This window comes from Cryptomeria japonica, chromosome 7 (genome assembly GCF_030272615.1).
Source record: "Cryptomeria japonica chromosome 7, Sugi_1.0, whole genome shotgun sequence".
NCBI classification, from domain to species: Eukaryota; Viridiplantae; Streptophyta; class Pinopsida; order Cupressales; family Cupressaceae; genus Cryptomeria; species Cryptomeria japonica.
In genome coordinates, this window is record NC_081411.1 from 261,463,490 (window position 1) to 261,476,900 (window position 13,411).

The window sequence follows — 13,411 nt, forward strand, 5'->3', positions numbered from 1 at the left end:
CTCTCACACACACACACACACACACATCTCTTCATCCCTTTCTCACTCACTATCCCTCCTATCTATCTATTTATATATTCCTCTCTCCCTTTCTCTTCTCATCTGTGCATATTTCTCTTTTTCTCTTCCCATATATCTACATCTCTCCCTCTTTCTCTCTCCTTCTCCCCCCCCTCTCTCTCTCTCTCTCTCTCTCTCTCTCTACATCTCTCCTTATCTCCCTAGTAAACACAACATGAGCCTATTGATAATGGAGCCCGATTAGATTTTTTATTCATAAATTTTGTTTCAATTGTTTAGATACCTTTAAGTGGATGCATACTTGATTTGAAGCAAAGACTAATTTTTTTCCCTAATTGACATTCCACCCTCTTTAGCATACCCATTGCACACCAAGGTGCAATTGCTAGTTAACAAATTTATTAAACAATGTATGGGAATAGAAATTAAGAAGAAATGATTGAATTAGATATTGAAATTGAAATTAATAAGACAATGTAATAAATAAAGATGGTTGAGAAGATTATTGATAAGGATCAAGATTTCTAGAATGCTTTAACAATAATCTAGATGATTGAAAGATTAGAACTTAATGTTTAGAGTAATTAATCAAATGAAGACCTAGACATTTTTAGATATCTACATTTATCCTATTGTATACATATCAAATCAATACTTAAAAAAATATATTTATAAAATTGTTAAAAAAATAATTTTAATTTATTAGACCTTGTAAAAACATATGAAAAAACTCCATAATCATTTCTATTATGTAAAAATTGGTATCAGCTATTCATTCATCTACAATATCCATATATATATCGTTATCCTTATCAAAATTAGGGTGAAATATTCTTAACAAATCCCATCATTCTAGAGCCTGTATCCTTATCCTCTACGTCATCTCAGTACCGAAATTGTCATCAAAGCTAAAGACAAATTTATGCCGATTGCCCTATTTTAAAATGATAATGCATTCCCTTCCTATTCTGACTTGACTTTGCATCTTATCTTAGTATCTTATCCATTACCGAGTAAGATCTCTTACTGAGAGACTGCAAATGCCCACCAATAGACTACTGCTGTGAATAATCAAATTTCTGTTGCCTGTGGTTTTATATTGGCAATGGCGGAGTCACGGACGAGGAAAACAAATTCATGGACGTTCATATTGCATTGTGCATTGTCGTTAGCTGCGCTTCAACACCAATGTTGTTTAGCAGCTTGTCCACCGCCACCAGTCCAATGCCCGGCTAACAGGGAGACCTGCTATCTCACTAACTACCGTGGTGAATGGGAGGATCAGATACCCTGCAAGGCTGCCATTGCATTTTTCCCCAAGACCGAATCTGAGCTTATTCACGCAGTTGCATATGCAGTCAAGAAGGAGAAGAAAATTAAAGTTGTAACCGGGGGTTCCCATTCGATAGCCCGTTTGCGTGCCCTGGTGGAAACAGCGGCGTTGCAATCAGCACTCGGTACTATAACTCCCGAATCAAGATCGACGTGGAATCCATGACGGTTACAGTTGACGCCGGTGTTCAGTTAAGAAAGCTTCTGAATACGCTCGCAGCAAATGGGCTTGCGTTACCTCATACGACCGACTGGGATGGCTTGTCAATGGCTGAAGTGATTAGTACGGCGGCTCACGGGAGCAGTTTGTGGCGAAAGGGTGGCGGAATTCACGACCATGTGGTGGGCATTAGTATTGTGATTCCTGCACCTGCAGAACAGGGCTACGCAAAGCTTATTCTTTTGACAGAGAAAGACGAGGAAATCCGGGCCGCTAGGGTTTCGCTGGGAGTATTGGGAGCCATTTCTCAGGTGACGTTTGCGGTGGAGAAGATGTTTAAACGGTCGATTAGCCTGAAGTTAAAAAATGAGTCGGATCTGGAAAATTCATTTGTAAAGTTTGCTGAATCGCATGAGTTCGGTGAAATGTATTGGTATCCTTCGTTCTATGGAATGCTGCAATCTATTCAGGACAGACTCCCCGTTGAGAGCCCGGGAAATGGAAAGAGGTCCGAGATTGACTTCCGTCCGGCCACAGTTCAGAGCGTAGTACAAAACAGGGTAGTTGGTAAGCCTTCTTCAATATTTGATTTATGAATTTGAATAAAATGTACCCTTTTTTTTTTCCTGGTTTCAATTTAACTCGGTCTCCGGTTGTGCAGAGGAATTGAATGATGAGAAAATAAATGCGATCAATCTCTGCAAATCAGTGAAGACGCAGGTCGAGCAAGGCGTGAAAGAGGGAAATGGATATCTGAACGACGGAAGATCTTTCTATGGGTTTCCTGTTATAGGTTATAATCACCTCATGCAGAGTTCCTCCGGCTGCCAGATCGATCCACGCAGCGAAGAGCACGGCATGTGTCCGTGGGAAGGAAAAGAGTTAAAAAGCAACGACACTATATGCGGTTGGGACACGCAAGTGAAGGGTAATTTCTATTATCATACTTCAATTGTGATTCCTCTGTCGAGGATAGCAGAAGCCATTAAAGACATGAAACAAATTCGTGATACAGATCCAACAGCATTGTGCACGATTGATTCCAATCTGGGAGTACAATTTAGATATTTTAAGAAGTCCAATGATTATCTGTCCCACAAAGAAGACAGCGTAGTAGTTGAGTTTATTTATTTCCGTTACCGTGAGCTCGGGACACCGCGATGGAATGGGCATGCAATGGACGAGATTGAACAGATGCTTTTGCAGAAATATGGAGGAGTGCCCCACTGGGGAAAGAATCGGGTGTACACATTTGAAGGAGCTGCCAAACGAACTGTGAATCTGGGCAAGTTTTTGAAAGTGAAGAAGCAATTTGATCCAGAGGGATATTTCTCTAGCGAGTGGTCAGATGGAGTGCTGGGAATCGGAAAAGGTGTAGAAGTATGGCAAGATGGATGTGCTCTGGATGGGCTGTGTGTTTGCAAAGAAGATCGTCATTGCGCTCCTGAAAAGGGATTTGTGTGTAGGGCTGGGAATATTTGGAAGAAAGCTCGTGTCTGCACAAAGGTTAATGCTGATTTGTCTATTATTGCGAAATTTTCAAAATAAAATGGCGAACAAAGATACTGCCATATATTGTACGGAATACAAAATGCTGACTTGATATAATTATTGAATAAATTTTTATTTGTAAATATACCGTGGTGGAGGCACCGTCCCAGCATGAATCGCGTCTTGAATTTGTCGACCAGTAAATAAAAGTAACCGTGCACAATGATAATTTCTGATTTAGAGGGAAAATATGTTAGGGCAGGTCCCCATGCGGCTGCTTAGCTTATTTTGGCTAGCAGCTGCTGCTCAAATTTTTTAGCAGCAATTTGTGGAGCTGGTGGCCCCATGAAAGTTGAATTTTACTGCTTATAAAAACAAGCAGTTATTTTAAATTGTATTTTTAATATAATCTTTAATAATAATAAATTTTCACCTAAATTTTAGAGAAAAAAATGGAAACATAAAAAGAGGGAAAAAAATTGTGGAGCCACATATCATTTTTCTCAATAAGCAGTTGCTGCTTATTTTCAGCCCCCCCTTTTTTTGAAAGCTTATTTTTAATTTCTAAGTAGTAGTTGCTCCACTAAAATAGGGAGAGATTCCAATTTATCCAATTCCCCTAAATAAAAATTTGCATGGGGACACATCAGCTGCTTAAATTTAAGCAGATAATGCACTTAAGCAGCCGCATGGGGACAGGGGGTTATAAAATGTTTGTAATTTATGGTTGTAGATGGGAATTTGAGTAATTAAGAATAATTAATGTAAACCTGTTGATAGATATCATAATTAAGGTAATTATTTTATTTGTTTATAATTCTATTTAAAAATTTATTTTGTGATTATATTTAATTAAAAGTAGAAAGCTGCAATTATTTAAATCAAATTATAACTAATATGAAAATTAGAAACATGTCCATATATTTTGATTTATATGATAGAAATTAAAAACAAATCAAATCGAATATCAAATTAGATCTAAATAGAAATGTCCATTTTGTATCTCCTTTGTTTATTATTGAGTCATTGACTATCAAACAAACAAACTTATCATGTTGGGAAAAGAAAGAAAGAAAGAAAGATTCTTTTATGAAAAAATCAACAAATTAGCAACTATGAAAAACAATAGAAAGTTGCAACTTTAAATTCATTCAATTATTTTAATTTAAAGAATAGAAAGAGCTAGAAAATTGTAATTATAAATATTATTATTTTATTTTTATTTTTAAAAAATAGAAAGTTGCAACTATTAAAATCATTCACCTTTTATCAAGTGGAAAGAGGACTACAATGACACCCACTCAACTTTCTTATTTGTGTTTTAAAAATAAGATAAAGGCTAAAATCTAAATTAAAAGCAACTTTCTATTATTATTATTATTAGTATGTTTTTAAATCTAAACTTTTTTTTTTGTTGCATGCAAATCATTTGACATCCCAAAATAAGACTAAATTTTAAAAATTATATTTTTAAATCTAGATTCAAAAGAAACTTCTAATTTAAAAAATTATTATGTTTATAAATCTCCTAGTGAGGGAAAACCAAAACACACTCAACACACTCAATTGGGAGAGAAGGGACTTTTGAATGAGGGAGGAGTCTTCAATTTTTTTGCAAAATAGGAGGCACCAATTGACTAGTCCCATCTTAAAACGGGAGGATGCCCAAGGAAATGGGCCTGCCTCATGCATTAATGACCCACCTTGACAAAAACTAGTACTAAATAAATTAATGCACCACTAGGCATGTCCATTTCCTCGGGTGCTTCTTCCAGCCTTTAGACAGGACCAGTTCGTTCCTCCGGTCTTGTGAACAAATCGAAGGCTCCTCATTCTTGAAATTATCAAGATCTCATGTTTTGCGAACAAACCAAAGACTCTTTGTTCTGGTAATTTGTGAAGATCTAGATGTCCCTTCTCATGATTGAACGCATTTCAGTTTTCCCTCACCAATATGTCAAATAACTCATAGTTTGCTTTAAACGAATTTTGTTATTTTTTATTTTATAAATAAAAATTATGCAGAAGACACAAGAAATATCATTTAATTAGGATAGGGCTTAGCAATGCTTTTGTGGAAAAAAATTATTTGGAGAAATGTGTTGTTTTATTAAGATTTTATATGAAGCAATTTGGAAAGCAGGAAAAGTTTGCAGCACAAATTGCTGTGGATTTATGGTTGGGTAAGCAGCAATGTATCTTCTAATCAGTGGAACTTATTTTGTGATTTAAGGATATTCTGCAATAAGTACAGTGTATTTTATTTATATTTCTACGCCATGTAAATTTATTAGTCTGCATGCATGACAAAACATTGTCTCTTCCTTTGAAAAATAGAAATCGGACCCAAGGCGAGTCTAAAGTATAATGCTTTCTGCGTAGCAGAGCCGCCTCTCTGTCAAATCTTTCATCATTGTCATTGTTTGAGGTCAGGCCAACACAAATCCATTTTCCTCAGAAGCCCTGATTGGAGTCTCGTCCGCGCATGGATCACTCCCTTTGGGGCAAATCCATGGCTCTGATTATGATTATTTGTCTGTATATGTATTTTACATTTTTCATTCATAATTTCGAATCAAAGCTTCCAAAAATAATAATTTTATGAATTTAGGACATTTTACACCACTAACAAAATAATAATTGATACACACTATCTGCTGTAGTTACTTATGGAGTAGAGCCTTTATGAGGAATGCATAATTTAGAATGTTAGTTGTACAAATTTTCTAATTTTTTTAATGCCATGTACTGTATATGTTTATCTTTGGTTAGTGTTATCGAACACCCAATCAAAAGATATTTCCCATTTGATAAGAGAAACTTGTTTAATATTTGGATAAATAAAATTGAAGAATACATTTGTTAAATGTGTTCAAGAATGTTTTCACTTTTTCTTATATCTTATAATAAAATAAAATTAAACATTCTAAATCAAATATTTTTTATTCTAAATGAATAAAACACAATATTCTAAATGAAATGGAATACACGGACTATAGAATAAAATAAAATAACATTCTATTTTGATTAAAAAACATTGTATTGCAATAAAAGAATATTCCATTTTAATAGACACACATCCTATTCCAATAAAAGAACACTATATTACAATAAAAAAATTCAAATTTAATAAGAATACATTCTATTTTGGGATGACCCCACAACATAATGGTTAGTTAGCAATGAACCTTCTACATGGGATGTCTTGATTAGCTCTAGGGAAAAGCTAAAAAATTATACCACTTGGATTGTGACTTATTAAAAAAAAAGATACATTCTATTTTAATATTAGAATATGCTAGCGATCGCACCTTGGTGTGCAATGGGTACACCGAAGAGGTTTGGAAAGTTTGCATACAAGTGTTGTAATGTGGTTGATTGGTAGGGAGATATATAGGGGTAAAAAGAGATGGATAAACAATGAGATAGAGATAGAGGGAGATATGGACAGACAAATATAGAGAGATAAAGATGGAGAGGCGAAGTGATAGATATAGATGTCTAGGAAGAGGGAGAGGGATAAAGATGGATGGATAGAGAGAGTCAGACATGTCCAAAGAGACAGAGAAAGAGAGAGATGAATATAAAGTGAGAGGGGAAGAGGGAGATGAATATATAAAGATATAGAGAGACACAAAGGGACAAATAAAGATAGAGACAGATAGGAAGTTTGAGGGAGAGTCAAAGAGAGATATAGAGGAAGAGGGAGAGATATAAAGAGATATAGATGGTGAGATACTTGTGATAGAGATAGATGGAGGCATAGAGAGGAGGAAGAGAGAGGGGGAGATAGATAGATAAGTAGAGAGACAAATAAAGAGTAGACATAGAGATATGAAGGGGGTGATAGAGAGGGAGAGAAAAAGATATATGAAGAGATAAAGGGGTATATTGGTTGCGATAGGGAGATAAGGGGACAAGAGGGATTGAGGGAACTTACATCATATGAGACTACTTCAGACTCTTATTTATAAGAGAAGGAAAAAAAAATGCATTATATGTACCCTATCCCTACAAAATTCAAAATATAACATAATATATTTGTACAATGTAAGATGTGAGTGGGTACATTTAATACATTTGACTTCAGAAGGATAAATGTGTGTTGTATTGATGGATCTACTTCTTCACAATTACATGGCCTCTGCTAAATGAGAGTGTTAGATTCATTAAGGCTATTTGTACCAACATTTGAATCAAGCGTAACTGGTGAGGGTTGTTCTTGTTACGTTTTTTGGTCTGCATCGAGGGAGATGAAATTTCTGACTATGTCATGCCTTGTACATACAATCTTGAAGCTCATCAAAAAGTTTTGTAACATGATAAGCAGATAATTGTTTTCCCAAACAATGTCACTCTCATTTGCTTGTTGTGTTTTACTTGATGTGGGGATGCTATACTCAGTCAATTGTGGTATTGATACAATCTCCAAGATCGCAATTATGATCCATCTACACATGAATAATGAGATGGACTAAGAGTGAGAAGTTCTATAACATGATAAGTGGAAAACCGTTTTTCCAAACAATGTCACTCTCATTTGTTTATCGTGTTTTAATTAATTTGGAGAAGCTATACTCAATCAGTTGTAAATTTAAACATGAGGACAATATTAAAATCGAATTTATGTACATAAAAAGTGATGGGTAAGATATTATACAAATTATTATTTTTATGTTAGGGGAAATAAACAAACTTAATTTACAATCTAATTTCCCCCCTTGACGATTAAATCAACTAAAAAAATAATGAATAAGCTATTATACATATATTATTTTTTATGTTAAGAAAAAATAAACAAACTTAATTTACATATAAGAACAAATTTTATTTGTAAATAAACATCTAATTGAAAAATTATTCTTAATTAATCTCCCCTTATTTTATTTTTTTAAATAAATAAATAAATATTAAAGTAAGTGAAACTTTCACTTTCTTAATAAATTCTACATTAATTAAATTTCGTAAAACTTAAAAATAATAGTAAAAGTGTAACGAAATTAAATTTCTTAATAATTAAGAGATGTGCTAATTAATAAAAAAAAGGGCTAGTTAAGTTTAGCCAAGAAATACAGCGGGAAGAGTAAAGAGAAGGCCCACTATAACTAGATGGTTGAGGACAAACGTAGCGCTACTTTTGACGGCGATTTCCGTTTAGCAGCTCCACATTGGCGGTCATTTTAGCTGCTTTTTCCAAAGTTTTGTCATTTATGAGCCCCACTGCCCTATCTCTCACACGTGGCCGTCTTTCACGCCTCGGGAGCTTAAGCAATATTCTTCGGTGTGATGAATGAAAACGAATGCTCCAGTCCTGCCACACGGGAAGTGGTGGGCCAAGTGCCACGTCATTGATGGCACGTAGAATAGCTAAAAATAAAAATGTCAGTGTTGTCTTGTATATAGATCATTTCACAATAAAAATTGGATGGATCAGATATATTCAATCGTCTTGCATCCGCTGTAAAGCATTTTGTACCGTTGATATTTCAAGTCAAGTGCTCAATTTCATATAAGATACATTTTTGGTGTAAATTTTTTTTAAAAAGAATATAATAATAAACATAAATAAGATTAATTTATCAAATTTATAATATTAAAATAGATTTTGTTTGTAATTATTGATTTAAGAATATTTGAATGGTTATGTTTGTAAATATCAATTTTTATTCTAAATTGAAACATGAATTTGTATTTTGAAGGAAATATTTAAGGTTTCAATTAAAAAATTATTTTTCTATTTTCAAATAGCTATTTTCTTTAATGAACATAAGTATCGTTTGAAGGAGTTGTTTCCATCTATGAATGGTGTCTTAGAGGCAAGTTTCTTTATCTATCATGCCTCAAGTTGATTTCTTCTTATAGGATCTCTACCTCATGGACCAGATGTTCTAGTTGTTCTTTTAACTCTAGATCTTTATGTATGGGTTCATATTCCTTATCAGACAGTCTTCCATTATTATTATCATTGGGGGGAGAGGGATGAGACTCCTCACTTGTCTTGCACTGAGTGACTTGGGGAAGAACTATATTTTCAAATCTCGGGGAACAAGTTTGGGCAGGCCTATCTTAACTCTTATTACTAACCATCTTCCCATCCAAATTATGTGAATTTGGCATCGAACCTACAACATCTGTATAGAGTACAAGATTTCTATGTTCAGGCATGGGGGTTTAGACATCCGCTAATATACTAATGACGGATTACTTTCCTCTTATCTATCACCTACCCCAAAGGTGTAATCTAGAGATTTCCTCAAGCTCATTGAGCAACTAGCGATGAAGCTTTTGCTAATAATGAATTTTTCCTTAGATGATTTGATTATAATATTTCGAAACCATCTACCTTTCTCTATTAGGATCTTCAAATTGTCTAGATATCTAAAGTTCACTTCTAGTTCAATCAAGATCTTGACAACCCCAAATTTTCCAAGGAAGAACTCCTCTTCGAATCCAATCAATCTTCCTATGGAATTCCCAATCTTTTCTAATATTTCTACACTCTAGTATTTAGATGGGAGATTAATAAGGTTAACCCAAAATGGGAAGCGAGTTGGGCAGTGTAGAGAAGGATTAAAATTTTGTTCCTAGTCCAGCTTGTAAAAATAGAAGCCCTCAAAGAACATTGGCTCCCCAAATAAAATTTTCTTTTTTAGGCTTTGATTTATCCATTCTAGAAGAAAGAAACCTTCAGCAAGGGATTTGACACTTATCCGATCCTCAAAGGTCAACTTAAAACACTCCAACATCCTTTGCATCGAAAGATCCTTGCCCAACCATTTAACAAATACTTTGCAATCCTTTAAATGCTTCCAACGTCGTTGAAGGAAGGATGAAGATATTGATATCATCTTGGATCTTTTGTTTGGTGGCGAATAGGGTTTATTATTTTGGGTGCTAATAATAGAGATTTGAGGGTTGACTTTCCTCCATCATTTATGGGGGGATTTCCATTATATCAAGATCCCCAATTCTTTTTCAGAGGAGGTCTTTTTTGATTCCCAATCCTCCAATACCCTATATAATGAGCTTGCCTCTTTTGTTGCTTTGACCCTTCTTGGAATTCCTTATGTGGCTCAGTCCCTTTCACCCTCCTTGACGGAGCATTTGTGATCTTCCCTACTGACAGTTGTTTCGATGATTCCCTGAGGCCTCCATTCACTGTCTGAACTGATACGTTGGCAGGTCGATTTCCAATTGGGATTATGTTTTCCCCAATAAGCACTTCGTTCCTACCATTTATGCCAGCCTGCCCTCGTCGTTGACTAGGTCTTCGCTGAGTTGTTCACTAGGATTGACCTACAAAATTTTGCCTCTATTGAACCTTGCACACGATCCTCCTCCTTGGTCCCACCCCATTCAAAAAAATATTAATGCTCATATTAAAAAAAATATTGATTCTTTAAAAAAAATGAAATCATTTCAATTGGAAAGCTATTATCATCGTATCAATGCAAAAAATAAAAAAATAATTAAGGGTTTCAATTCTCCGTTTCATGATGCTTATAAAATTTAATTACTTAAGAGAAATTAAAATTATATCATAAGTATGTTTTCCTCAATATAGTATCAAAATTGTTATTTTTAAAATTTCTTTTTGTTTTCTTTACATTCAATTCTCAATTTCATGATGTTTTTATATTTTCAATTCTACGATGTTTTTAAAATTTAATTACTTCTATCAAAAGTATATTTTCATATTTATTAATATCAATATAGTAACAAAATTATAATTTTAAAAAAATATTTGTTGTCTTTACATTCAATTCTTAAACTTAAAACAAATTCACCTCTATCGCTAATACTAAAATAAAATAAAACTTAACTTTCAATTCCACGATTTTTCTAAAATTTAAGTACTTAAATAAATTAAGATTATGTCAAAGGTATTATTTTCATATTTATAAATATCAATATAGTAACAAATGTGATATTTTTACATATTTATTACTTGCTCTTACATTCAATACTAAATTCCATTATATTTTTATAATTTAATTATTAAAATTATATTAAAATTATTTTTCCATATCTATAAATATAAATATAGTAAGAAAATTATTAATTTGAAAAAACTTATAAAAGATTTCTTTCTTCCTATTATATATTAGCTTTATGGGTTCTTGAAAGTGAACTAATTGATTAGCAAAGAAAGTGGGAAAACATATTTGTATTTATGAACAGTGAAAATAATTCAATACTAAGGCATGGCATGTGATGAAGGATGGCAAAATTTCTTGATATTCACATATAAATACTATACTATATCATTAAAAAAAAGGATAATGAAATTCTAGAAATATTAATTTGTAAACTATCATGTAATTATTATTATTTTTGTCAAAATTTAATTAGGTGACAATTTTTTTAATTAATGTTTCAAAAATATTACGCTAAACCAAAGTGAGCCCATATCCTAAACTAAATCGATACCTAAGTCTAACACTAAAACAAATTAAACTCTATTAATTGTAACCCTAACCCTCAATTGAACCTTAACCCAAATCTTAATTAAATATTAAACCTAATAAAACTTTAACCCTAACCGTGAACCAAAATCTACCATAAACCTAACACCAAACAAAATAAAACCCTAACCATAAACCTAACTAAACAATAAATCAAATTTAACCTCAACCCTAACACAAAACCACTTTGAACCTTTATCCTATACCAAACTGAACCCTAACCCCAACACTAAACCAAGTTGAATCCTCCTACTAAAGTAGATGGAACTTTAAGCCAAATTCCTTTTGAAATCAAATTTAAACTTAACCTATACCAAATTGAGCCCAAACTCTAAATCAAATCAAACCCAAATCTTTAGGCCATAGAGAGTCCTATTGAAGACATAGATACAATCAACCTTGAAAATAAAGTTAAACATTAAACCAAATTGAACCTTGACATTAAACATAAACTAGATTATACATTAAACCAAATTGAATCCTAACCTTAACACTCAACCAAATTGAACCTTAACCCTAAACCTTGAATTGAGACTTATACTAGCCCTATTTTATTTATTTTTAATTAAATGACAACCCTAATTAGTGTCTTATCAAGTGATCCAATTTCTTATTAATATATCCTTATCGCATATTTTTAAACTAAATGAATCTAATCCATCATAAACTTAACTAAATTAAACTTTAACCCTAACACCAAACGGAATTGAACCCTAATGCTAAACTAAATTGAAGGTTAACTCTAAACCCAAACCTAAATTGTACTCTTACACTTATAAAACCTTAACACATATTAAACACAAACCTTGAACCTAATTGAACATGAAATTGAACTATAACTCTATATCATATAAAGTCATCATCATCAAACTTATCTAATGTGAGGTTTATAGTATTTGGCTTTCTGAAATTCACTCCCATGTAGGATGAATTTTTAGAGTCATTGTCAGATTCAATTAAGTAATATGAAATACAAAATGCAATCATCCTATAAATGAAATGATAGAGTATTTAGTTTTGTATTTGATATGATTGAATCATGGATTAAGATTTATATCATAATCAAATATATAATATTATTAGAATACGGATTGGAAAAAAGCATAGAGCATAGTGATTAATGGATTAAGATTGACTAATTATTCATTTAAAAAGAATATTTTATTAGAGTCTATTGCTATGTTGCAGGTTTTATTACATTCAATTTCTTGCATGTATATCTATCTTCTAAATAAGGCTTCAATATCTCATCAAATGATCAATACAATATGGTCTGTATATCTGCTTTAGTTATTTTAAATAGTAAACCTTTCAATTTATTTATATGTAAAAAAAAAAAATGATATCTCTTAGTGTCCTCTACATGAATTTTGTTTATAAAATATAGGTATGCTAGTTTTAAAAATTTTAACTATTTAATTAACGACTTTCTCTTTTCTTTTTCTTACGTAGATTTTCTAACCTATATTGCTTCCATTGTAGATTACATTTTAGTAATATTTTTTATTACAAAGTGATAGAAGATTAAATTGACTAATTATATGTATAAACAAGTATGATGTGTATTAAGACATGAAGTACTATAATATTTAATATTTAATATTTATTTTATTGTATTGAACAATGCACATTTATTGATGCAGGAGCATCCCAGGTTCACAACAATCTTGCATCAACCAAAAATATTTTCTTTTCTGTTTTGTTTTCGGTGTGTCCCAGTTTTGGCTCACTGGTTCTTGTGGAGTTGGATTCTACTTGAAGACTTGATCACCATGCTTTCTTTCTAACTACATCTCATTTGGATCACTTTTCGGCAAGATATCGCTACCGGTTTCCTTTACAGTTTCTTGTTACCGGTTGCCTCAGACCTATTCTAGTGATCTATCAGAGCCCATTCCAAAGCTTGTAGAGCCTTGGGAGTTGATCTCGATGTTTCTTGGCA

General features: G+C 32.7%; 1 protein-coding gene across 1 annotated transcript; it reads left to right on the forward strand.

The window, feature by feature from the left end:
* Positions 1 to 1,502: 1,502 nt before the first annotated feature.
* LOC131030022 (L-gulonolactone oxidase 2) lies at positions 1,503 to 3,192 on the forward strand. Its single transcript, XM_057960704.2, has 2 exons — positions 1,503 to 2,080; positions 2,175 to 3,192. Exons 1-2 carry the CDS (start codon positions 1,516 to 1,518, stop codon positions 3,059 to 3,061), a joined length of 1,452 nt encoding a protein of 483 aa, XP_057816687.2. The 5' UTR covers positions 1,503 to 1,515; the 3' UTR covers positions 3,062 to 3,192.
* The last annotated feature ends 10,219 nt before the right edge of the window (positions 3,193 to 13,411 follow it).

Coding starts and splice junctions, on each gene's coding strand:
- LOC131030022 (XM_057960704.2), top strand. CDS start 1,516: ATGACGGTTACAGTTGACGCCGGTGTTCAGTTAAGAAAGCTTCTGAAT. Junction 2,081..2,174: donor AGTACAAAACAGGGTAGTTG/GTAAGCCTTCTT, acceptor CCGGTTGTGCAG/AGGAATTGAATGATGAGAAA.